We start from the raw sequence: 26,837 nt of genomic DNA, 5'->3' as shown, positions 1-26,837 counted from the left end.
AGTAAGTGGGGATCAATAATTTGTTTGATTGGGCTCTTTTCAATTGATTCTAATTGGTAGGAAATTTGGTTGGCTCATAAGAAATTTGGAGTTGTGATTTTTGAAATTGCAAAAATGTATAGGTTGAAGGTTTTTTTTGCTGTGCCTATGGAGGAAAGACTTGATTGTCTTACAAAGGATCAGCTGTGGTGTGTTATTGAACATTACAACTTTGTTGTAATGTTGTAAAATTGCGGGGAACCCTGGCACTCCACGGGCTGTCCCCAATCAAACCAGAGTGTACAGAATACCGGTGAGTGTCAAGGGGAGTACGCATCCAGCCTTGGTGGATACTGGCTGCAATCAGACCACTATACACCAATGTTTGTTTCAAGACAAGGCTTTGGGCACAGGTAAAAGGGTGAGGGTGAGGTGTGTGCATGGGGATATTCACAATTATCCTGTAGTGACACTCATTGTTAAATTTCGGGGGCAAAAGCATAGAGTGGAGTCTGAGGTTAGTTCCCGCCTCACACATCCACTCATTTTATGAACTAATTGGTCAGAATTTGAGACTCTATTAAAGGGAATATGCGTGGATGGTCCTGTGACAAAGCGTCTCAGTGTGTGGTGTGTGACTCACTGGCTGGTGAGGCAGAGCCAGGTCTGTCTACAGCAGCTCCACGTCAGGATGACGTAAAGGAGGGGGAAGTCTTGGCCAAAAATAGGATTCTCTGCTGGGGATTTCCCTCTAGAGCATTTGCAAGATGAGACCCTTAGGCACGCCTTTGATCAAATGAAAATGGTTGATGGTCAACGTCTCCAGCCAGACGTTGCACTCACATATCCGTATTTTTCAATTATTAAAGACAGGTTGTATCGAGTGACGCAGGATGCTCAAACAACAGAAGATACAACCCAGCTGTTGATACCGAAGAGCCGTCGGGAAAGGCTATTCCAGATGGCTCACCACAATCCAGTGGTTATTCACTTAGGGTGAGAAAAAACTCTAAACTGCCTAACCGCGCGGCATGCTCGACATCATGTGGGAAGCCTTGGAGAAGGGACCTTCAAACAGTAAAAATGAAATTCAGTTCGTTCTTGATCTTGGAGCAAAACTCCACACTTTGGGTCAACTAACACAGGAGAATTGTCACCAAGCTCAGGAACGTCAAAGCCGACTGTATGACGGGCACTCGGCTATGGGAATTTGCAACTGGAGATAATGTGCTTGTATTACTTCCAACATCGAGCTCCAAACTACTCACCAAGTGGCAAGGGCCCTTTGAGGTCGCATGATGAGTAGGAGATCTCGATTATGAGGTTAAATGATCAGAGGCGATGCACGTCAGATATACCATCTCAACCTCCTGAAATTATGGAGGGAGGCGGTCCCTGTAACGTTGGCGATGGTGGTGCCAGAGAGGGAGGAGCTAGGGCCAGAGGTGAATCTAAAAGCCAATATGTAGTGTGGAGGAGGGCAGGGCCAGGCGGAATGACAGATGCCCGGACCCCAGTCAGCCTGATGAGGCAAGCGAGGGATAAAGGCGACTGAGGACAGCAGCTTGAGAAGGAGCTCCTTTCCTGTGTACCCCCTTTACACATACAGGGCAGCTGCCCATAATCCTCTCTCTCTCGAGCTGCCGTCCTCGGTCGCCTTTATCCCTCTCTCGCCTCATCAGGCTGATTGGGGTCCGGGCATCCATCATTCCGCCTGGCCCCACCCTCCTCCGCGCTACACAATAAAATCACCCTGGTCACTTGTGGAGATCACCTCTCACCATCCCAGCATACAGAGGTTGCTAAGTTGCAGAAAGAATTTGCGGATGTGTTCTCGCCTCTGCCTGGTTGTACAAACCTCATCAAACACCACATCAAGACTCGGGGTAGTGGTATGTACTTGTCCCTACCAACTTCCCAAGCACAAGAAGAAAATAGTTTGGGAAGAATTAGATGCAATGCTTGATATGGGAGTAATAGAAGAATCCCACAGTGATTGGTCCAGCCAGGTCATTCTAGTCCCTCAGAGCGACGGGTCAGTTCGGTTCTGTGTGGATTATAGAAAAGTCAATGTGGTGTCTAAATGTTACGCATACCCAATGCCTCGCATTGATGAGTTGCTCGATCGGTTGAACACCGCTCGCTTTTACACAACCCTGGATTTGACAAAGGGTTATTGGCAGATCGCCTTAACGTTGATGTCCTGTGAAAAAATGGCCTTCTCCACACCATTTGGATTACACCAATTTGTGGTACTTCAGTTCGGTTTGTTTGGGGCCCCGGCTACAATTCAGCGCCTTATGGACTGAGTCCTCAGACCGCACTCTGCTTATGCCTCTGCCTATCTGGATGACATAGTTATATTCAGTAACAATTGGTGGCGGCACATGCGGCATCTGAGGGCTGTTCTGAGGTCACTGCAAAGAGCGGGACTCATGGCAAACCCCAATAAGAGCGCAACTGGGCAGGTGGAGGTACATTATCTGGGGTTCCACTTGTGTCATGGGCAGGTGCGTCCCCAAATTGATAAGACCGCAGCGATTGCGACCTGCCCAAGACCCAAGACCAAAAAGGAGGTGAGACAGTTCCTGGGGCTGGCTGGCTACTACAGGGGGTTTGTGCCTAATTATTTGGACGTCACCAGCCCGCTGACTGATCTCGCTACAAAGGGAGCTCCAGACCCAGTCCAGTGGACAGAGCGGTGTCAACAGGCGTTTACGCAGGTGAACTGCACTTTGCGGACTGCTTTTACATTCACCTGATTTCTCTCTCCCTTTCACTTTGCAGACGGACGCTTCAGACAGGGGGCTGGGGGTGGTGCTCTTGCAGGTGGTGGAGGGGGAGGAATGACCGGTGCTGTACATTAGTCGCAAACTCTCTCTGAGAGAGACTATATACAGCACCACTGAAAAAGAGTGTCTTGCCATCAAATGAGCCGTCCTCGCTCTCCGGTACTACCTGTTGGGGCGGGCCTTCACCCTCTGTTCAGATCACACCCCGCTCCAGTGGCTCCACCACATAAAAGATACCAACGTGCGGATCACCCAGAAAAGGGGGGGGGGGGGCAGTGGTGGGCAGACCGGATGACTTCCCAGCCTGAGTCGGGCGGTGGGGGTATTTGGTGGCGGGGGCGTGGTCAATCGTTCGTCCGGAGAGAAAGCGGTAAGGGAGCACACACCTGAGCACTAGATGTCTAACACCTGTTTCTGATTGCAGTGAGCAATGGGGAGAGCGATATAAGGAGGAACCATGCCAGAAACGGGGAAAGAGTCGCGCTTCAACAGCCAGAGTGTGTGTTCATTTATGTTGAAACTGAAAAGCTGTTTTGAGTTGCAAGTTATTTAAAACCTACCTTTTGAGTTGATGCCCCACGTTTCCCACTTCCTCCTTTCATCCAACCACGAACCCCGTTACACTTGCGCTGTAACTCGTGCCATGAACCATGCATTGGGAGATGTAAATTTAAATGAGCAAGAAAAATCTTTGTTAAACCGCCGAGTATGCCCGCTCTTCCTCCGATCTCCCGTAGTTAGATCTGTAATTTCGGGTCAGGAACAAGATGCTGGTTTGGCAAAAAATTAGGCCAAATGAAGATCTAGATAGTGTTGCTAGTGACCATTTCATGCTAGATGGGGTGTTGGTTCATAAATGGTCGCCATGTAATGACAGTGCCAAGGGTGAACCCGTGTTTCAGATAGGCATACCAGTTGACTTGCATGACTTGGTATTACAAAACACTCATGGTGATGTTGCTGGACATTTAGGGGTTAAGAATTATTATTTCTATTTCTTTTGGTCTTGCTTGAAGAGAGATGTGACTAGTTTTCTTAAAACGTGTCATACCTGTCAACTAACTGGCAAACCTAATCAGGTCATAGCGCCTGCACCATTATATCACGTTCCCAACATGAGCAATCCTTTTGAACATTTGATTATTAATTGCGTTGTTCCACTGAGTCAGTGTAAGTCAGGTTCCACGTACATTTTGACTGACGTGTAAGAAAACCTGTTATCCAGCTGCTTATCCATTACGATCCATTAACACCAAGTCGGTTGTGAAAGCGTTAACTCAGTTCATTTCAATCTTTATATTCCAAAAACTATCCAAAGTGATAGGGGGTCTAATTTTACATCTAAAATGTTTACTCAAATATTACAGCAGTTACACGTTAACCATCAGATAATTAGCATGTATCATCTGCAGAGTCAGTGAGCTCTCGAGTGTTTTCACCAAACCCTGAAGCAGTTTTTTTTTTTTTTTTTTTTGTGGATTTTTCCCCTTTTTCTCCCAATTTGGAATGCCCAATTTCCGATGTGCTTTTAAGTCCTCGTGGTCGCATAGTGATTCGCCTCAGTCCGGGTGGCAGAGGACGAATCCCAGTTGCCTCCGCGTCTGAGATTGTCAACCCACGCATCTTATCACGTGGCTTGTTGAGCACGTTGCCATGGAGACATAGCACGTGTGGAGGCTTCACGCCATCCACTGCAGCAACCACGCTCAACTCACCACGCGCCCCACCGAGAACGAACCACATTATAGCGATCACGAGGAGGTTACCCCATGTGACTCTACCCTCCCTAGCAACTGGTCCAATTTGGTTGCTTAGGAGACCTGGCTGGAGTCACTCAGCACGCCCTAGGATTCAAACTAGCGAACCCCAGGGGTGGTAGCCAGTGTCTTTACCACTGAGCTACCCAGGCCCCACCCTGAAGCAGTAATTGAGGGTTTATTGCACTGAGCTTAACAAAGACTGGGAAGAGGGACTCCCGTGGTTGGTGTTGGCCGGGCAAGAAGTTACCCAGGAGAGCACAGGCTTTAGCACCAATGACGTGTTTGGGCATAGAGTGAGAGGTCCCTTAGCAACTCTGCAAGATGAGTTTGTAAAACCCGAGTCCCCAGTGAACCTGCTTGAGTATGTTAATGGCTTTTGATACAAGTTACTTTAAGCAGGTTAGTTGACCACTGAAAATTTGGGTAAGGCCAAATAAAAAATTAAAACCTGGTTTGATCGTAGGGCTGAACGTAGAGAATTTATTCCTGGTGATCAAGTGGTTGCGTCGCTCCCCATTACAGGTTCACCTTTTTTAGCTAAATTTGTGGGCCCTTATACAATTGTTTGTCAGGTGTCAGAGCAAAATTATGTACTGTCCACTCCTGATCTACACAGCTCTGTCATGTATATCTATTGAAACCTTATTACAGTCATGCATCCAGGTCAGAAGCTGCTGTTCAAGGTGCTGAAGTGAAGTCCATCGTGCTGGTCACAGGAAATGTGTTGGGCTCTTCCTCACATATGGTGGCAGCTTGCGCTCAGAAGGGGAATGTTCCTGAAGACTGTGTCCAGCCTCGGCTTCATAATTCAGAGAAATTGGCAGAGTTGGACATGTTTGGGCATTGCCAAAGGTAAACCATGTAGTGATTTGTCTCCTCAATGAAATTTAAAACACACCAATTGAATGATCCAATAACTGAAAGAGAAGAGTTGGCATTGATTGGGCATTTTAACATTTGCATGTATATGTGGGTGGAGGTTCTGTACCTGTGGTGGTGTTTTCTGGCCACAATTCACTCATATTTTTACATTCTTTGTGTAGCCCAACTCGGCATCTCATTTGCTGGGCTCTGTTTTTGCAGTCGTACAGTCTGTAGATCTGTCATATTTGGGGGGGGTGGCAATGTTATGGCCGATACGTTGTCCCCTTCCCTGAATGAATGATGTTGCCAGTTTGTCTGTCTTCTCTCTCTCTCTCTCTCTCACTCTCTCTCCTCTTGCTTTCCTATGTCCTATTTGCTCAGTATTTTTCATGGTGCCAGAAATTGCTATATGATGGTGCTGTGAACTGGCAGCGGTTAGAGTGGACTGTGTTGAAGTTAGCTGATCGAGAGAGTGTTCTCTCAATCAACTGTACAAATGCCTTAAATTTGTATAAAATGTATTGGATGGTATTAAAATAAAGTAATTCAGTAAAATGTTTATGAATATTTTGTTTTTGTTCCTGTAGGTATTCAAGGTTACAGAGTCCCTCTTGGGGGGGTTACGGCCCTGGGTGTTGATGCTAATTTTTGTCCACCAGATGGCATTCTCTCCTCCAGGGTGGAGTTTAGGAGAAGGTGTTCTGAATTACCTGGGATGAGAGCTCGATTGAGCAGCCCATAAAAAGACCTTTCTCCCCAGTGTGTTGGCCTCTCCTCTCACCAGCACCTGGATCTGCTTTTGTGTTCTTTTTGGATTTATTGTTATTTGTTTTTTTTAAATAATAAATAAACATTTATATTTTATGTTAAATCTTATCCATGTGTGGCCTCCCCTTCATGTTACTATGCCTTGAGCCTGTTGGATTGTGACAAAGGGTATCATATGTGGATATAATTAAAAAGCTTAGTCTGGCCTGGGGTAATTCCACAGGTCAGCCCACCCTAAAGCTCTATCAGATGTACCATCCCATATTGTCCAGAACCCTTGCTGGTGCTGCTGCTGCTGCTGCTGCTGGCTGACTGCTCTAATCATATACCATTCTTCTTCCATCCTAGATACTTCTGTAACTACCATTGCTTTCCTCTGCTTTCTGGAGGCCGCTGACTGCAGTTTGGTAGCCAACCCCTATCAATGGCCTGATCTTCCTGACTGGGTTCTTCCAAAAATCTCTTGATGCTACGGCCTTGAAACTGCCTGGTTTACAACCTCTTTCGCCTTCCTAGTGTGGCCTTTTCAGACCTGGGCTTGATCACCCCTCACAGACTGGTCTGTCTATTCCCGTAGCTCTAAGACCAGCCTGGTCTTTTCCTGCTTGTAGCCCAGGGTGATGGACTTTAGTGGCAGATGTAAGGTATTTCTTCCAAACAATGCTACATCTGAAAAACAATGCGGCAAGTCCAGCCACTTCCATATGAAGCCGTTAGCCTTGCTATCCATCTTTGCCACTGACGCTAGAGTTAGCTCACTCATATTTAGCAGCCACATCAGGCTATGGTACAGTATACATTTGCCTGGGTGATTACAATTATTTATCTTATCCAGGACCTCTTTCAGTTGCTTCAGGGCCAACCCTGCCATGTGTTTTTCTGAAAGCTCTGCAGTGAATTCTCTCCCTAAACATTGAATAGGCTGCTCTGCCAGCACCACGATTCTTTCGCCATCTACTTCAAACTATATCTGAACTCCCTTACAAATAGAAAGGCTACGTGGTTTTTCTGGCTTAATCTTTATCTTGGCCTATTCCAATAGCCCTTCCAGCCTTTTCAAGAGTCAGCTTGTACATGCAGCTGTCTGGAAGATGATTTTGATATCATCCATATAGCTGTGCAGAGCTGGCAGTTTAACCCCATACTGTGCGCAGATTCCTCAAGCAGTTTGTCTTTCCCCAGTTAGGATGACCTCAAACGTGGCTGTGAACAGGATGGGAGAGAGAGAACATCCCATGGCAATTCTTTTTCCAGCTGCTGACAACCAGTTGTGTACTCCTGTGTTGTATGACATACCTTCAGATCCCTATAGTAACTGTCTATCAAACTCTTAATACTCTTTGGCACATGAAAAAAAAACTCCAATGCATAGCTGACAAGCTGGTGTGAAACCGATTCATAGGCATTTGCCAGGTCCTGCCAGACTACATGGAGGGATCTGTTCCCAAATTATTGACACATTCCATACACCCAGAAAACCTGGTACGCCTGCCTTCTGGCAGCTTGTGTCTGTGTATCCATTCTTTAAGATGTAGTCAGACATCCTTCTTGCTACTACTGAAAAGAAAATTTTTCCCTCCACTTTTAGTAGAGCAAATCTCCTAAACAGACTGTTTGTTGAATCCTGTTTCTCGATTATAAAGATGGCCACTGCCCTTTGCCTTTCCAAGGGTATGCACTACTTCCTCCAGGCAACTCTCGGTAGTCTCCATAACTGTTAAAGGACTGTGGGACAATTATACAGCCTATACACTATTCCACTTGGGCGTAGGGCTGAATTTGCTCTGGCTCTTTCTACCATCTGCTTGATTTCACTGAACTTTGGCAGAGCTACCTCAAATTCCACTACTGGCTCCTCTGGCTGTAAAACATATTCGGGGAGCTGAGCGGGCTGTTAATAGGATCACCAAGTTGCTGTTTCATGTGGTTCTCTAATCCCTCCTTAGCATCACCAGCCTCCCACTCCTCTTCTCTTCAAGCAGGTTTCTGTGAAACCTAAAATGGTCCTTGATGAACTTCCTCCTCCTCTGCTGTCAAATTCTCTCTGCTCTCCTCAACCGCTAACCTAGCCCTTATGCCATCCTACAACAACATTAAACCGTCCTTCTCATGCCATGCGAAGCAGTCTCCACTCTTTAACCAGCTGGAGTATCTCTTTCTCTCTCCTACCCATTACACTGAGACCAATTTTCCTAACAAATACTTCATCGAATCCGCCTATGCATTCTTCATAAACAATGTCACTAAATGTGTTTAGCTTGGCGTCCACCCTTCCACTAAGTGCATTCTCCGAGGTGGAGCACAGGTCCTGATCATCCTGCTGGTAGTACTGATCATCATTGTGCTACTTAAGAACAGTGAATTCAGTAGTGCTGTGGTGCTCAACTGGTCTCTGTATCCTTCTTGTCAGACCTGCTGCTGCAGCGCAAGGTTGTTTCTGGCTGTTCCCGTCAAATTTCATCCTTGTAGAATCGACAGGCTTTTGGAAGGCATTACCCTCATCCACCCACAACTGCATTTCCTAAGGAGCATCCTTTGCTCATTAGCCATGTCCATTCCATTCATGTCTGTAAAGTCCATCCTAATTTGTCCATCTTCCATCCCACCTCTCAGAGGACTACTGGGCTGTTTTCCTCGTATTATGCTAGTAAAAGTTGGTTAAGGTGTCCCCTGTATGTGGACCTTTGGGTAAGGTAACTAGTATGCCCACCAATGTGCAGATTTTTCTGCAGTCAGACAGTCTTTTCTGACTGTCCCCCAGTCTTTTCTGTACTCCAACTGAACTTGGATTTCCCAGAATACTAATCAGGTGCACAGGTAGCTGTCAAAACCATCTGGGCGTTATTGCCTGCCGCACCTCCACCAGTGCTTTTTAGTCTAGCTGCAGGGTCAACAGCCCATAATCGAAATTAATAACATGATGCGACGATCAATCGCATTTCAAAATTTGCTAAGAAAGGCCCCCAAACTATAGATAATTTAGTCATTAAAATAGTTATAAATATATTATATAACAAATATTATAATTCAGAAACATTACATCATAAACATATATTTTTTTTATTTCCATGTCATTGAACATGACTCTATTATTGACCTACTTCCCTCAGCTATTTTTAATTGTTGGTCTTTGTGCTCATGCATCAGACAGACGTGTTTGGAGCGTCTCTAGTCATAAATGCGTGTGTTTTTAGGACACTGTGACAAGTTAAGCATAGTTTGAAATGTTTAAAAACATGCCTGGAGATCCCTGTATTCTGTTGTGTTCGGTCCAGCTGTCTTTGAGCACAAGAGTGCATCATCCATGGAAGACTGTGCTGTTCTCATTGGTTTGATGAGGTGTGTTTTCTGTACAGATGGAGTCACATTTAAAACTAAATAAATATTTGGTGTGAGCACCCTATTACTTTAAAACAGCACCAGTTCTCCTAGGTACACTTGCGCACACTTTTTCAAGGAACTTGCCACTGTTCTGTGTATTTCGGTGTGTCTCACAATTGTTTCTGTCTTTTCAACTTGATGTTGAGATCCAGACCATCTGTTGCAGAACTACTATTTGCAAAAGGAATGTTTAGAAATGTAACATTTATGTTCATATTGACACATTAATTTACACTACTTCCAAATGATGCAGAAGATATAAAATAACCATCTTAAAACAATGTTTTTGTAAAGTACAGTACTTATTGGTTCTATGAAAAGAGAATGTTCATAGTGAACATATACAGAAGCAGAACTGCAGTCATGTATCAACATATATCAGTTGTGTTATTAAAAATCTCATTAAAAATGTATTTTTATGGATTTGAATGTTGACACAGTCAATTAAATGCTTCACTTCACAACAAATAAATCACATAATAAATTGTTTATTTGGCAAATAAGAAATTTATTTACAACATACAAGATATTAATCACATTTTGCAATTTTGTGTATGAATGTGCCCACGTGAGCGAGGGTCCACTGTAAGGTGGTGAACTTTAACATTGCTTTTTAAGCAAGTATCACTATTTCTATGTTTCTTCAAACATAAGTCTATCCTGAGAAGAGTGATGTCAGAGCCCTCTCTTCCAATCAGGACACAGCCGATGTGGATGTGGTTTTATCCAGTGTGTTTGCATTAATGGTTTGGCTATATGATGCAACCTCAGAAGCGCACTCGTACCCTCCAAGAGTACGTGGTGAGCACCTTGCTCTTCTTGCGCACAACACAGGTGTACGTGCCCTCATTGATGGCGTTTGCCACAATACTGATGTGGTCATCCTTCAGGGAAATGTAGCCGGGGTGAGAAAACTCCAGCAACTCACCGTCTTTATACCAGCTATCAATATGAGAAAATGATTGAGGTTAGAATTTTAGTAACAAACACTTTTCAGGTGAATATAACAAGTCACATTTCACCACAAAATCAAAAGAAAACATAAATTATATTTAAAATAAAGACAAAGAACATAATGGAATTTAATATTAAGAAATATAATATTTAAGAAAAATAAATCTATTTTAGGACCAACTGGATTTTTTTTAAGAAAGAGACATTTCATGACATTTTAGAAAATCTCAAGATGCATATTCTCATTAACAATATGCATCTTAATGTTTTCATTCCGTATGGTGATTCTCATAGGGCTGCACAAATATGACAAAAATCATAATTGTCGATTACTACCCTTGATTTTGTAATCGCGATTATTAGTGTTGATTAATTTTACATTTTAAAATGTTAATTATCTGGAAATGGATTTCAAAAATAAGTTATTAAAGCTATCTTGCAAGTCTTTTAGGTCTGTGTTCATTTTTCGTTCGAAATTAAAAAACAAAAAAAATGATTATGCTTTGAATTTTGTTTTAACCCATCAGAATAAGAGTTCAACACAATACAGCTCTACAGATGGATTAATCTAATTTTAATTCAGAACATTAGTATTCTTCCAAACATTTGACAGTTCCATATTTATTACGACTCTCGCACATAAAGCAGCCAAACAACAGCCCACCAACTGAACGCAGCAATAAATATAATGACGCTGCATTACGGTTCTGAGAAAGTATACTTATAGCTAACAGTTGTGCAGCCATTGCTGATTTGGCTCAATATCGCTTGCTATATCTTTTTGTGATTACAGATAGCTTTTTCATCCCAGTTTTCCAATGACTATTTTAGACGGCATATGCATGGACTCACTAACCATTAGCAATCGGTGTTCAAAGAATGAAACATTCCTCTCCTCTACTGATCATGTCTGTTCTTCACAACCTAATGCCATGTGATGCAAACATGTTTGTTTTGTTTTTGTTTTCTCAAAGGCCACATCTGTATTGTGTAAGTGGCAAATCCATTTGCCATCATATTTTACAATTTCAGCTGCTTTTCAGTGAGCAGAAAACAACCGAGTGAGTGCACTAAGTTTAAAAACAGCATTAACCAGTAGGCTATTAACTCACTAATGGAAGTCTAGTTATTTATAATGGATAGAAATTTGCGAATTTGTGTTAATGTTTGGTAATTTGCATCACAACATTTTTATAATAATCTATACCCTGCCTTTTAAAACCGGAGCTACAGCATCTTAGCGAGTTATTGCCATGTAAGTTGGTAAGTTGCTGGATAAATCCATTGTCAGGTTGCTTAACAAGTGACAGCAGAGTTGTAATAAATATGCAACTGTCTAACATTTGGAAGAATGCTAATGTTCTGAATTAAAAATTAAATGAATCCATCTGCAGGACTGTATCGAACTCTTATTCTGATGGGTTTGACTGGCAGGACAGATGACAGTGCAGGTTGACCAATTGTGTTTCAGACCCACCCACATGTCAAACAGTTTATACAATCAAATATTCAAGCTGTATATTCATTTTATATCCATGAGCAATAAACACAAGAAATTTTCTAATTTCTTGCTTTTTTGTTTCTTTTTTTTTTTAACAAAACGAATTGTCAAAAAATACGTTGTTTTTAGTTTTTTGCCTATTTCTTTTTAAATGAAAAAACAAAATTCAAAGCACAATTGATTTTTTGTTTTTTAATTTCAAAATGAAAAACGAATGAACACACGGACCCTTTCATATTATTTACAATCGCATTACATTACACATAACATTACCACTAGAAAAAAACTAATTACAGATTTATAAAAATGTGCATTTTTACTAGTTGTATTTCAGTTATCATTATCAGGAATTGATATTTGCTTTAGTAACAATGTAATTATTGTTATAAAAAATTATAATTATTACTATTAAGTTGTACATGGCTGTTGTGTGACATTTTAATTTAAACTAGTAAGAAATAAATAATAGATATCTGTAGTTGCGTTTTGAACAGGAATGAATGACATTATTGAGAAATTCTACTAGTGAATACTTGAAATACTAGATATCAAGAATTGTTATTTCTGGAGTAATGATGTAATTTTTTAATATCAAGAATGAACTTTTTTGTAGTGTAAATGTTATTACTGATATCAACAATGAGCATTTTCACTATTAGTAATTCCATTTAAACGAGTGAAAATATCTATAATTCATATACTGCACATGATTAAATGAGCTTGCAATAATAGACTTATTTAAGCATCTCTGATTGACCACTGCAGTTTCATTGCTCAACGGATATGTCTGGGATTGGTAAGAATACTCAACCGCTGCAAAGACATGTTGTAAATAAACCTTTGATGCAACACGGGTAGACTTCTATGCAATGCTGTAATCATCAGTTTTCATAACATATTTGTGGCAGTTGTAACTGTGACTTTTATTGAAGTACTTTGCAGTAACACACTAAAGAAACTGTAAAAAAAAACTTTACTGTAATACAAAGATTTTTTTTAAACTTTCATGATGTATAAATATTTAACAATTTAAATAAGATTTCTCTTTTTGCATTACATTAATGAGAATTTGTGAGGCATATGTGCTTACTTGTCAATGAAAATTAATTTGCAAAGCAAAAAGTAGGCTTTGTTTTCTCTATGCAAAATATAATTACTTTTTTCTTTTGATTTTGGGGTGAAATATGACAGACTTTTCATGACAGGTTTCCTGAGATTCAGACGATTCACAAAGTTTCCATACATTTTATGTAAAGCTATGTAAATATTGAGAGTTTTTCTGATCTATCCACATCACGTATAGCTGCAACATACTTTCAGAAAGAACATTTAAGGTTGAAAACAGTCTGAGTTACTGTAGTAATCTACCTGTGTGAGTAAAAACCAGAACTCACTGGATTTTGCCTTTCTTTGCTGCTATCTTCTTACCACAGCGGAAGGTCAGGTTCTTGCCCTCTGCGACAAACTTGTGTTTTGTCCGTGGGGGTGTTGCAGTTGGTGGGACAATGGGAAATGGGAATTCTGTTTGAAAGAATGAAATCCATACTGCATGGCTACAGGTGTGACATTTAAACTCTTTTAAAGTGGACATGAAATGGCATTCACTGTACTTCTGTGATGTGACATATTTCTGTAGAGGATTGTGGAGAACTTGCCTCCTGAAACACCGCCGGCACACACTTTTGAGAAGGCTTTTTAACTAGGACGTGAAATCTGAAAGTCAAATTCACCCACCTGAGCTTAAACATGTATCCCAGTGCCTCTTTTATTGCCATAATCTTTATTACACTGACATAAACTGAAACTACATTAATACATTCAGGGCTTGACATTAACACCTCCCAACCCATCAAATGCAGGTAGAAATTGGCGATGGCTGCAGCCGAATCAAATTTTATTGTATTCATATCACGTTCAGCGCGCAGTAAATATGCTTCTCATATCGGATACGCGCATCTCTGCAGGGCAAATGAATTGTGCTTTCGCACGAACGACCGCAGGGCACATCAGCATGATCCAGAGATAAGATCACCTGATCTCTGGGACAGCACTGGGAAACTTGTGTGATTCATTCGGGCTTTACTCAATATTGCGGCTACCGGCGGAGACCAGAAAATGACCCATTTGAATTCTACAGAGAATCTTCGCTATATGGAGGAAGTTGAACTTCTCAAACTGCTAGACAGCCCTGACATATAGACCAAGCATGTAAACAATAACAAAGAAATTCGAATGCTACTGATCCTGAAGCACTTCCGGTATCATGATTAGTGCAAGATGGCGCCGAGGATGGCTGCTTCGGTGTGGAGCTCTCTAGCGCTTTTGTTACTTTTGTTTGCTTGTTATGTTTTTTGTCACTCTTTCCCAATCAGTATCACCAGGGATGAACTGCTGAAAATTTGGCAGAGCATGCCTGATCATTTTTTGCCGGTGTTTGATTATTCTGACATTTTATTAGACATCTTAGTTGGAGGCGCAGCGGTGTTCTACAAGTGTCCCAAGTGTGAGAGTGAGCGTGCTTGTGAAGCTTTGTCAACACGGCTTTAGGACTCCGCTGCCGAGTATTCATCTGGCTAATGTCACCTCCCTCACCAAAAAAACGGATGAACTGCTTCTGCTCACTCAAACAAATAAGGACTTTTCTAACTCCGCTGCTCTGTGTTTCACGGAAACCTGGCTGAATGAAGCCATCCCGGACAGCGCGCTACATCTGCCGGGCTTCCAGCTGTTCAGAGCGGATCGCGCTGTGGAATCATCGGGGAAAACGAGAGGCAGTGGAACATGCTTTTACATCAATGAAAGTTGGTGCACAGATGTAACAGCGTTGAAGAAGATGTGCTGTCATAATTTAGAAGTGCTCTTCGTCAACTGTAAGCCTTTCTACTCGCCACGGCAGTTTTCCTAATTTATTCTGGTGAGTGTTTACATCCTGCCACAAAAATGCATGAACACAGCGCTGCAACAGCTGGCTGATCACATCACAGACACGGACCAACAAAACCCGTACTCTCTTATCATTATTCTGGGAGATTTGAATAAAGCTAACTTCACCAGTGGACTGCCAAAATACGAACAACACATCACGTGCCACACCAGAGAAATAAATATACTAGACCACTGCTACACCACTGTAAAGGATGCATATCGCTCTGTCCCACGTGCAGCTTTAGGACTCTCTGATAGATGTCTTGTTCATCTTCTCCCGCCCTACAAGCAGAAACTAAAATCAGCTAAGCCTGTAGTAAGGACTGTAAAGAGATATACTAATGTAGCAGAGCTGGAACTACAAGCCTGCTTTGACTGCACTGATTGGAGTGTTTTTGCTCACAGATACTGTGACATCATATATCAGTTTCTGTGGGGATATGTGCATCCCTACTAGGACAATTTTATCATTCAATAAAGATAAACCATGGTTTACAGGAAAACTCAGACAGCTTCGCCATGCCAAAGAGGATGCTTACAGAAGTGGGGATAAAATATTGTACAACCAGGCCAGAAACACACTATGGAAATCAGAGTGGCTAAAAGAAGCTACTCTGAAAAGCTGAAAACACAGTTTTCAGCCAACAATCCTGCATCTGTGTGGAAAGGCCTGAAAAGCATTACCAAGTATATGACATCTTCCCCTTGCTCTGTAGAGAATCAAAAAATGGCTGATGAACTAAATGTGTTTTACTGCAGGTTTGAAAAGTCCAGTCACACCCATCCCCCGCTCTGATCTTCACTTCACACACACACCAACACCTACTGGAGCCCCCCCCCTCCTGCTACTTAACCTGCACTTATGGTCTGTGAGGAGGATGTGTGCTGGGTCTTCCAGAAAAAAAGACTAGGAAAGCTTCAGGCCAGACGGTGTCTCACCTGCCTGTCTGAAAGTCTGTGCTGACCAACTAGCCCCCATTTTCACACAGATCTTTAATAGATCACTGGAGCAGTGTGAAATTCTCTGCTGCTTCAAATGCTCCACCATCATTCCAGTCCCCAAAAAACCCAAAATCACAGGACTTAATGACTACAGACCTGTCACTCTCATGTCTGTGGTCATGAAGTCATTTGAAAGACTAGTTTTGGCCTACCTGAAAGACATAACTGGACCCCTGCTACCAAGCAAACAGGTCTGTGGATGATGCTGTCAACATGGGAATGCATTATATCCTGCAACACCTCGACAGACCTGGATCCTGCAAGGATCCTATTTGTAGACTTCAGTTCAGCCTTCAATACTATTATGCCTGATTTTCTCAACCAAACTGACACAGCTCTCCCTGCCATCCACAATCTCTTGGTGGATCAGTAGCTTTCTGACAGATAGGCAGCAGCTAGTGAGACTGGGGAAAATCACATCCGGGATCCTCACTATTAGCACCAGTGCTCTTCAGGGATGCATTCTCTCTCCACTGCTCTTCTCCCTGTACATGAATGACTGCACTGCAAAGGACCCCTCAGCCAAGCTCATAAAGTTTGCAGACGACACCACGGTCATTGGCCTAATCCGTGACATTGACGAGTCTGCATACAGGCAGGAGGTTGAACAGCTGGCTGTCTGATGCAGTCACAACAATCTTGAGCTGAACATGCTTAAAACAGTGGAGATGATAGTGGACTTCAGGAGAAATTCCCCCAACACTCCAGTCCACTGCTTGAGCTTGGAACACCTCCTGGAATCGGCAAACCTGGTCCTGACGTAGCTCAAGCAGAGCCTTATGTTGCGCGTGGTGCATACTGGCGAGGGACTTGATGACTTCAGCCAACTGTGAGGACTCCATACCGGCAAATTTCCTCCAATTCTCCCGGGTTTTGGCACCAGTGTAACATTTCAATGACGGGAGGGAAAGGAGGATACAGGAAACTTGGGGCTTCACCTCAAAGGTATGACTTATTTTTTTAAGATTCAAATTTTTATTGATTCAAAGAAGACAAAGAAAAACAAAATATATATTCAATGAATCAACATTTAACTCCCACTACTACCCCTCCCCAATCAACAACCCCACCCCGACCCCCAACGAACAACCCCGTGGTCTCACCTAAGTACACACACACACAGAAAATAATACAAATAAATAATAATAATCATACGCATCTAAAACTACGCTTCTCTCTTCACAGTCCCTCTCCGAGAGTCCCCCCAAAACATCAAATAACTACCCCATTTCCCATTAAATTAATCCCAGATCCCTCAGCCTTCTACATGACACCTCCTCGAAAGCCGCCACCCTCCCCATCTCCTCGCACCACTCCCCGAATTGAGGGCGCTCCAGCCGACATCCATCCCCTTAAAACAATCTGCCTGCCTATCATAGCACTGGTCAGGACCCAATTTGTTATGTATTTATCTCCTATGTCGATGACCGCCCCATCACCCAAAACACAGAGTCTGGGGCAACACGAAACCTGTGTGCCCAACACGTCACACACAAAACTCTGAACCTTCAACCAAAATTCCTGGATCTCAGCACACCACCAAAAAACATGGGCCGTGTCTCCATAATCCGATTGGCATCGCAAGCAGGTGGGTGTGTCTTTAAGACCAAGTATATACAATCAAAAGGGGGTCCAACAAAATCTATGTAAAATCTTGAATTGCATAAGGCGCACCCTTGCATCTCTAGATACAGGCTTGACGTTTTTTAGAATCCTCGTCCACACTCCCTCCTCCAATACAAAGTTTAAATCTTTCTCCCATAATCTCTTGATAGAAGTTAAAGCTTTGTCCCTCAGACTCTGAACTAGCAGGGACTAATACACTGATGCCTCATGACCTTTATCCAAATGCAGTAATCACCACTCCCAGAGAGTCTGCCGCTTTAGGAGGGTGTATGCTACTCCTGAAAATAGTACAGATCAGGTGGTGCAACTGTAAATACCTAAAAAACTGAGATCTGGAAATCCCAAAATGTTGAACCAAATTATCAAAGGATTTCAACACTCCACTCTCATATAGGTCACCGAGAGTAGAAACCCCCCTCACAATCCACTCTGACCAGCATACGGGGGACTTATTAATAAATAATTTTGGGTTCAGCCATATGCTCGAGGCAACATTTAAATAAATGTCCGAATTAAACACTCTGGACACTTTTGGCCATACCGAGTGCAAATGCGAGATAATGGGGTGTAACAACTTCTCCGGTTAGTTTGATAGAAAGACTTTGCAATGGCAAAATAGGGGCAAGAACTTCCTGTTCAATACAAAACCAGGGAGGGGCTCTCTCAAGTGGAAGCAACCAATGAGCCAAATGTCTGAGACCGAATGCATAATATTAAAACAAAATCTTAGGTAGGCCTAGCCCACTTTTGTCAATCAGCCTATGTAGCTTACTGAAATGTAATCTGGGATGTTTACCATTCCAAATGAAGGACTTCGCTATGCTATGAAATTGCTTGAAATAAGAGAGGGGTACATCTATAGGGAGAGACTGTAGCACGTAGTTGAATTTTGGAATACAATTCATTTTAATAACATTAACCTTCCCAATCATAGATAAATGTAATGAAGCCCACCTGCGCACATCACTCGAAAAACTTTTTATTAAAGGGTCAAAATTAACTCTAACTAAATCACATGAATTTGTTGGGAATAAAATACCCAAATACTTAATGCCCTGTTTGGGCCACTGAAAGGCGCCCGGCTGAAAGCCATTACTGGGCAGTACGCTGTCAGAGACAAGGCTTCGGTCTTAGACCAATTGACTCTGTATCCCGAGAACTTGGAAAAGGAATTAATAATTCTGTGGAGGCAAGACACAGATCTAGTAGGGTCGGAGACAAATAATAAAATATCATCTGCATTAAGCAAAAGCTTATGCACTCTACCTCCCACCACCACCCCTTTAAAATCATATTCCTTTCTTATCGCGGCTGCTAATGGTTCCAAGACAAGACAGAACAATAATGGGGAAAGTGGGCAACCCTGCCAGGTGCCCCTATACAGAGTAAAATAATCTGAAATGAATCCATTTGTTTGTACCGCAGCTACCGGTTGTCTATAAAGTAACTTAATCCATTCAATAAAAGTATTCCTGAACCTGTATATTTCCAAAATCTTAAAAAGATAATCCCATTCTACCATATCAAATGCCTTTTCGGCATCAATATCGATGAAATGCCTAATGTTATCAAAAGAGCTGTGGCCCCGAATAAACCCCATCTGATTTATATGTATAAGAGATGTCATAACTTAATCGGTTAGCCGAAATTTTTGACAATATTTTTACATCTAGCTGGATCAGGGAAATTGGACAATAACTCTTACACTCGCTTGGATCTTTGACCTTTTTAAGAATCAGACTGATCCGGGCTTGTGTCATGGTTGGAGGAAGCTTTCCATTCTTTAATGATTCCGTATAAACTTCTAGCAAAAATGGAGCCAGTTATGTAGCATAAGATCTAAAAAATTCAGCTGCAAAGCCATATGGGCCCGGAGCCTTGCCTGTAGGCAAGTCCTTAATTACCTCGCCAAGCTCCTCTAAGTTTATCTCAGAATCAAGAGAATTTTTTTGCTCAGTCGTCAGTTAAGGGAGTTCTAATGGTTCCACAAAGTTTCTAATATCTTCTTCTGTAGTCGAAGACGTGGAACTATAGAGATCAAGATAGAATTCTTTAAAAGCATTATTAATATCAATGGCCGAGGTAGGAGATCACGTGACGCCATGCAAGAAGCAGACGTGTGAGCAACGAGCTCTGCGCACTTTGCTAAATTTTTAATTATTTTCATGTTATAATCTGGTGAAATTTGATTCACCCAGTTACACATTTGCTCTTTGAGGCAAAACATAGCACAGAAGTCAAAATCCTCGGGCTCTGGAGACATTAAAAGACACTTACATGTTCAGGATGAAAGCCCCAACAGGCCTACAGACCGGGGACTCGATTTGGATGGTGCGGCAGGAGAGGAGATCCAGTGTCAGTTGTACAACATGTCGGTGATGTTGACGAAGGTTCTTGCTGACTTGGAGGATCTCGCTGTAATACGTCGATCTATTACGGCGATGGAAATAAAATTCTCCGATTTAGTTACAAGAGTGACTGATGTTGAGAGACGAATTGATTGTCTGGAATCTTCGGAGAGGGAATTAACCGCTAATCCGCCCCTGACCAAAGTTAATTTGAAACTTCTCCTTGAAAAGCTTGAAGATCTTGAGAATAGAAGCCGCAGGAATAATGTTCGAATTGTTGGAATTCCTGAGCATGAGCAGGGCAGAGATATGGTGAAATTCCTAGACGAGCTTTTCCCGAGTCTGCTCAACATAACAGGCCACAAGCTGGAAATCGAGCGAGCTCACAGAGTCCCAGCTCACAGATTTGCTGAGGGAGATAGGCCCCGATCGATTCTGGCCAGATTTCTGAGATTATCCGATAAAGATCTTGTGTTGTGCCAGGCGAGGAGCAAAGGGAAGCTTTCTTGGAAGAACCATAATATTTTCTTGTTCCCGGACTTTGCGAGTTCAACAAGAGAGAAACGCGATCAGTTCAAGGAATGTAAGAAACTCTTACATCAGCGAAAGATCACTTTTGCTCTGATGTTTCCGGCCAAACTGAGAATAGAAACGAAGGAAAGTCACAAAGTATTTACATGTCCCAATCAGGCAATGTCATTTATTGAATCAATGGGTGAGTAAACCATTGGGTGTTTCTCATGTGAGTGGGTCGACTCAATGTACTTACTCTGGCTTTTGAGGAAGCTGGGCGTCATTTTGGTTTCTTTTTTCTTTTTGCGTTGTCTCCGCCGAGCGGCTGGAGTTTGTTTTGTGAATAACATTTTTCCTTAAAGAAACATTTGCATTGACAAAAGATTACTTTTGCATTGAAGTTCCCGGCCAGTTTGAGAGTAGAAACTACAGATGACCGCAAAATATCTACATGCTCACACAAAGGATGTCTTTTATAAAGTTGACGGATTGTGTGTCACTGTATATACTTTTATGCGGCCTCCGAGTGAAATGACTCGACCATCCGGGGAACCGGGATGCTGCTTTTTTCTTTTTGTATTGGTTCCACCTAGCGGCTGGAGCTTGTTTTATTGAATAACACTCCTTTGGAACAGCTGTGGATTAATCTGTTCGTTCTTCGTGCTTATTCCTCCTGCTGGCTGGAGTTTGTTTTGTTGAGTATTTTTACGGGACATTGGAATGATTACGTCATCTGCTGAACTCATAACATCCGGCTCACTGAAAATTTGTTTGTCTGTCCGAGGAATCTGAACAGTTTTATATCAGCTGGAATTTGTTTTGTGGAAGATCACACCTTTGAGACTGTTCTGTGAATGAATCTACACATTCTTTGTGTTCATTTTTCCTATTGGCTGGGGTTTATTTTACAAAGTATTTTCTGTTATGTAATTTTGCCTCACAAATTTTTGAGGCAAAATTGAGTATGGGGTTGTCATGGGGGCTCATGGGTGTTCATGGACCTTTTGAGTTTAGAGGGATTGTCGCTGGTTGGCGCTTTCGTACGCTGGGTTAATGCGCATGTTTTTCTTTTTTCTGTTTGTTTTGTTCGGGGGGAAGTTCGGGGTTTGATTGTTTCACTATTGTTTCACTAATGGGGAATGTGGTCTGTATAATTTTGTTTTTGACACACAATTGATTTTTTCTACTATATCAAAATGTCAAATGTTAATATGAGTGTACTATCTCTCTCCACATGGAATGTTAATGGGTAGGGGCACCCCATAAAAAGAAGGAAGGTTATTACTTTTCTTAAATGTAAGAAATATGATATAGTGTTTCTTCAAGAAACACATCTCTCCCCGCAGGAAGCTGAAAAATTTGGGAAGATATGGGGTAGACATGTTTTTTTTTAGTGCTGGCTCAAGTAAGAGCAAGGGAGACATTATATTGATTAATAAACATCAACAATTCAAATGTCTCAAACAGACTAAAGATAAATTAGGGAGAGTCATTATTGTTTTAGCTGAAATTCAAGGGCAAAGGTTGATTTTGGCTAATATTTACGCACCTAATGCTGATGATCAGGGCTTTTTTATAGATCTTGAAGGGATGCTGCAAACCGCTGGCATCCTTCATGATATAATATTGTGAGGAGACTTTAATCTTCTGATGGACTCAGTCCTTGATCACAGTGAAGCAAAAGTGTGTCAGCCCCCTAGAGCAACATTGACGCTTCACAGGATGTGTAAAAATCTTGGTCTTACGGATATTTGGAGACTTTTGAACCCATCTGGTAGGGACTATACATTTTTTTCATCAGTCCATAAGATTTATTCTAGAATATATATTTTTTAATATCCAAATCCCTCATTTCATCTGTTGTTGATTGCTCAATTGGAAATATCTTAGTCTCAGAACATTCCCTGGTGAGTTTGGAGGTGTTGCCATATACAGAGAAAAATAAATCATATAGTTGGCACCTAAATGTGTCCCTTTTGCAAAATCCTGATTTCCAACAAATGTTAAAGACTGAAATCAATGTTTATACGGAGACCAATTGGTCCTCAGTATCCTCTGTGGGCATGGCTTGGGAGGCACTTAAGGTGGTTCTTAGGGGTCGGATCATACAGTATGCCTCATTCACCAAAAAATCCAAAGCACGAGAACTTGTGGAGTTGGAAGGAAATATTAAAAATGCAGAGGCAGAGCTGAAGCCCCGTTTGTCATCCGATGGCCTCAGAGAATTGACCCGATTGAAATATAGATATAATACTATTCTGTCACGGAAAGTGGAGTTTTGGCTATTCAGGGCAAGACAGTCATACTTTGAGTCAGGGGACAAAGCAGGAAAACATTTGGCTAGATATATAAAGCAGAGAGAGTCTTTTTCTACCATTTCCTCAGTGAAATCTGCTGGTAGTGAAATATTTGCCTCGTCCATTGATATTAATAATGCTTTTAAAGAATTCTACGCTGATCTCTATAGTTCCACGTCTTCATCTACTGATGAAGATATTAGAAACTTTGTGGAGCCATTAGATCTCCCTAAACTGATGACTGAGCAAAAAAATTCTCTTGATTCTGAGATAAACTTGGAGGAGCTTGGCGTGGTTATTAAGGCCTTACTACAGGCAGTAGGGAAGTAGTAAGGACGGGAGGTCCTCGGAGCGCTTATTCGGTAGCTCCGTGGACGCTGGTTCGTGGACACTGCGCGACGCCCCCTAGATGATTTTTGCCGACGCGCAGCGCTGCTCCGCATCGACCGGCGGGTCCCCCGAAGACGACCAGAGGCGTCCCCGAGCGTCTGCGCCCCACGGTGGCCGCGCTACGAGCGTTCAAAAACGGAAAGCATTTACATGCAGTCCTGCAGCCGACCGCTGGGTGGCGCCACCACGTCCCAACTCAGGCTTATTGCAGTGGGCTCCCTCCCCAGTCAAATAAACCGCAGGTGGGCTCTTTTTTGGGGGAAGGTGGGGGCTGACCACGAAAACCCTATAGGGCCAAATGCCCACTTTATTGCGTCACTTCCCCCTCGGGGTGCCAAGGACCGCCCCAACGACCCACGTAGCCACTAAACGGCCCCTTACAAGCTATTTTGGGGAAAAGCCCACGGAAGCGAGCCTTTGATTGGCCAACAGCTGGGGCATGTCCGGGAGGGGGCAGGGATGACCACAAACACACTATTTGTCCACATTCCCACTATATTACAGGAGTTTGTCCCTGGGGGTGCACGGACCGCGGGGTTGTGTCACGGAGGGGGCGGGGCTGACCATGAACACACTATTTGTCCACCTTCCCGCTATATTACAAGACTTTGTCCCTGGGGGACCACAGGCCCCTGGAGTGTGTCCAGAAGGGGACGGGGCTGACCACAGCTACTTGTCCATTTACCCACTAAATTGAACCACTTTCTTACTGTTGTCTGAGGACCCTCTGTGTGTGTCTGGGAGGCAGTGGGTCCAATTTATTGTATTGGTCTATTACCCCTGTGTCCACCAACATGCTAAATGTCCATTTTCAATTTATTATAATGGTCTATTATCCCTGTGTCCACCAACATACTAAAGGTCCATTTTCAATTTATTGTATTGGTCTATTGTGTCCACCAACATATTAAATGTCCATTTCAAATTTATTGTATTGGTCTATTGTGTCCACCAACATACTAAATGTCCATTTTCAATTTATTATAATGGTCTATTACCCTTCCACCAACATACTAAATGTCCATTTCCAATTTATTGTATTGGTCTATTGCTCCTGTGTTCACCAACATATTAAATGTCCATTTCCAATTTATTGTATTGGTCTATTGTGTCCACCAACTTACTAAATGTCCATTTTCAATTTATTATAATGGTCTATTACCACCAACATACTAAATGTCCATTTCCAATTTATTGTATTGGTCTATTACCCTTGTGTCCACTAACATACTAAATGTCCATTTCAAATTCATTGTATTGATGTATTCACTCTAAGTCCATCAACATACTAAAGGTCTATTTCCAATTTATTATATTGGTCTATTACCCCTGTGTCCACCAACATACTAAAGGTCCATTTCCAATTTATTGTATTGGTCTACTGTGTCCACCAACATACTAAATGTCCATTTTCAATTTATTATAATGGTCTATTACCCTACGTCCAACAACATACTAAATGTCCATTTCCAATTTATTGTATTGGTCTATTACCCTTGTGTCCACTAACATACTAAATGTCCATTTCAAATTCGTTGTATTGATGTATTCACTCTAAGTCCATCAATATACTAAAGGTCTATTTCCAATTTATTATATTGGTCTATTACCCTTGTGTCCACCAACATACTAAAGGTCTATTTCCAATTTATTGTATTGGTCTATTGTGTCCACCAACATACTAAATGTCCATTTTCAATTGATTATAATGGTCTATTACCTTTCCACCAACATACTAAATGTCCATTTCCAATTTATTGTATTGGTGTATTGCTCCTGTGTTCACCAACATATTAAATGTCCATTTCCAATTTATTGTATTGGTCTATTGTGTCCACCAACATACTAAATGTCCATTTTCAATTTATTATAATGGTCTATTACCACCAACATACTAAATGTCCATTTCCAATTTATTGTATTGGTCTATTACCCTTGTGTCCACTAACATACTAAATGTCCATTTCAAATTCATTGTATTGATGTGTTCACTCTAAGTCCATCAATATACTAAAGGTCTATTTCCAAATTATTATACTGGTCTATTACCCCTGTGTCCACCAACATACTAAAGGTCCATTTCCAATTTATTGTATTGGTCTATTGTGTCCACCAACATATTTAATGTCCATTTCCAATTTATTGTATTAATGAATTTAATCTAAGTCCACCAACATACTAAATGTCCATTTCCAATGTATTGTATTGATGTATTTAATCTAAGTCCATCAACATATTAAAGGTCCATTTCCAATTTATTATATTGGTCTATTACCCCTGTGTCCACCAACAAATTAAATGTCCATTTCCAATTTATTGTATTGATGTATTTAATCTAAGTCCACCAACATACTAAAGGTCCATTTCCAATATATTTTATTGGTGTATTCAGTCTAAGTCAACCAACATTGTATTGATGTATTTAATCTAAGTCCACCAACATACTAAAGGTCCATTTCCAATATATTTTATTGGTGAATTCACTCTAAGTCAACCAACATACTAAATGTCCATTTCCAATTTATTGTATTAATGTATTTAATCTAAGTCCATCAACATATTAAAGGTCCATTTCCAATTTATTATATTGGTCTATTACCCCTGTGTCCACCAACACATTAAATGTCCATTTCAAATTTATTGTATTGGTCTATTGTGTCCACCAACATATAAAAATGTCCATTTCAAATTTGTTGTATTGGTCTATTGTGTCCACCAACATACTAAATGTCCATTTTCAATTTATTATAATAGTCTATTACCCTACGTCCAACAACATACTAAATGTCCATTTCCAATTTATTGTATTGGTCTATTACCCTACATCCAACAACATACTAAATGTCCATGTCCAATTTATTGTATAGGTCTATTACCCTTGTGTCCACTAACATACTAAATGTCCATTTACAATTTATTGTATTGATGTATTTAATCTAAGTCCATCAACATATTAAAGGTCCATTTCCAATTTATTATATTGGTCTATTACCCCTGTGTCCACCAACACATTAAATGTCCATTTCAAATTTATTGTATTGGTCTATTGTGTCCACCAACATATAAAAATGTCCATTTCAAATTTGTTGTATTGGTCTATTGTGTCCACCAACATACTAAATGTCCATTTTCAATTTATTATAATGGTCTATTACCACCAACATACTAAATGTCCATTTCCAATTTATTGTATTGATGTATTTAATCTAAGACCACCAACATACTAAATGTCCATTTCCAATGTATTGTATTGATGTATTTAATCTAAGTCAACCAACATACTAATGTCCATTTCCAATTTATTGTATTAATGAATTTAATCTAAGTCCACCAACATACTAAATGTCCATTTCCAATGTATTGTATTGATGTATTTAAAATAAGACCACCAACATACTAAATGTCCATTTCCAATTTATTGTATTGATGTATTTAATCTAAGTCCGCCAACATACTAAATGTCCATTTCCAATGTATTGTATTGATGTATTTAAAATAAGACCACCAACATACTAAATGTCCATTTCCAATTTATTGTATTAATGTATTTAATTTAAGTCCATCAACATATTAAAGGTCCATTTCCAATTTATTATACTGGTCTATTACCCCTGTGTCCACCAACACATTAAATGTCCATTTCCAATTTATTGTATTGATGTATTTAATCTAAGTCCATCAACATATTAAAGGTCCATTTCCAATTTATTATACTGGTCTATTACCCCTGTGTCCAC

At 41.3% G+C, this 26,837-nt stretch overlaps 1 protein-coding gene across 3 annotated transcripts in view; it reads right to left on the bottom strand.

Moving 5' to 3' along the window:
* Positions 1-10,016: 10,016 nt before the first annotated feature.
* LOC127424025 (matrix metalloproteinase-23-like) overlaps positions 10,017-26,837 on the bottom strand; it is a 62,462-nt gene continuing 45,641 nt past the window's right edge. For 2 of the 3 annotated variants that reach the window (XM_051668796.1, XM_051668798.1), the window contains exons 7-8: positions 13,394-13,520; positions 10,017-10,486 (exon numbers count right to left, since the gene is read on the bottom strand). In XM_051668796.1, coding sequence (XP_051524756.1) covers positions 10,312-10,486; positions 13,394-13,520 — 302 coding nt within the window. In that variant the 3' untranslated portion in view covers positions 10,017-10,311. Of the gene's footprint in view, positions 10,487-13,367; positions 13,521-26,837 lie in introns of all 3 variants that reach the window. The other variant, XM_051668799.1, reaches the window with a different exon arrangement.

This window comes from Myxocyprinus asiaticus, chromosome 33 (assembly GCF_019703515.2).
Source record: "Myxocyprinus asiaticus isolate MX2 ecotype Aquarium Trade chromosome 33, UBuf_Myxa_2, whole genome shotgun sequence".
In the NCBI taxonomy this organism is placed as follows: Eukaryota; Metazoa; Chordata; class Actinopteri; order Cypriniformes; family Catostomidae; genus Myxocyprinus; species Myxocyprinus asiaticus.
Note: the sequence above shows the minus strand (reverse complement) of the source record. Positions and strands in the feature narration are given on the sequence as shown.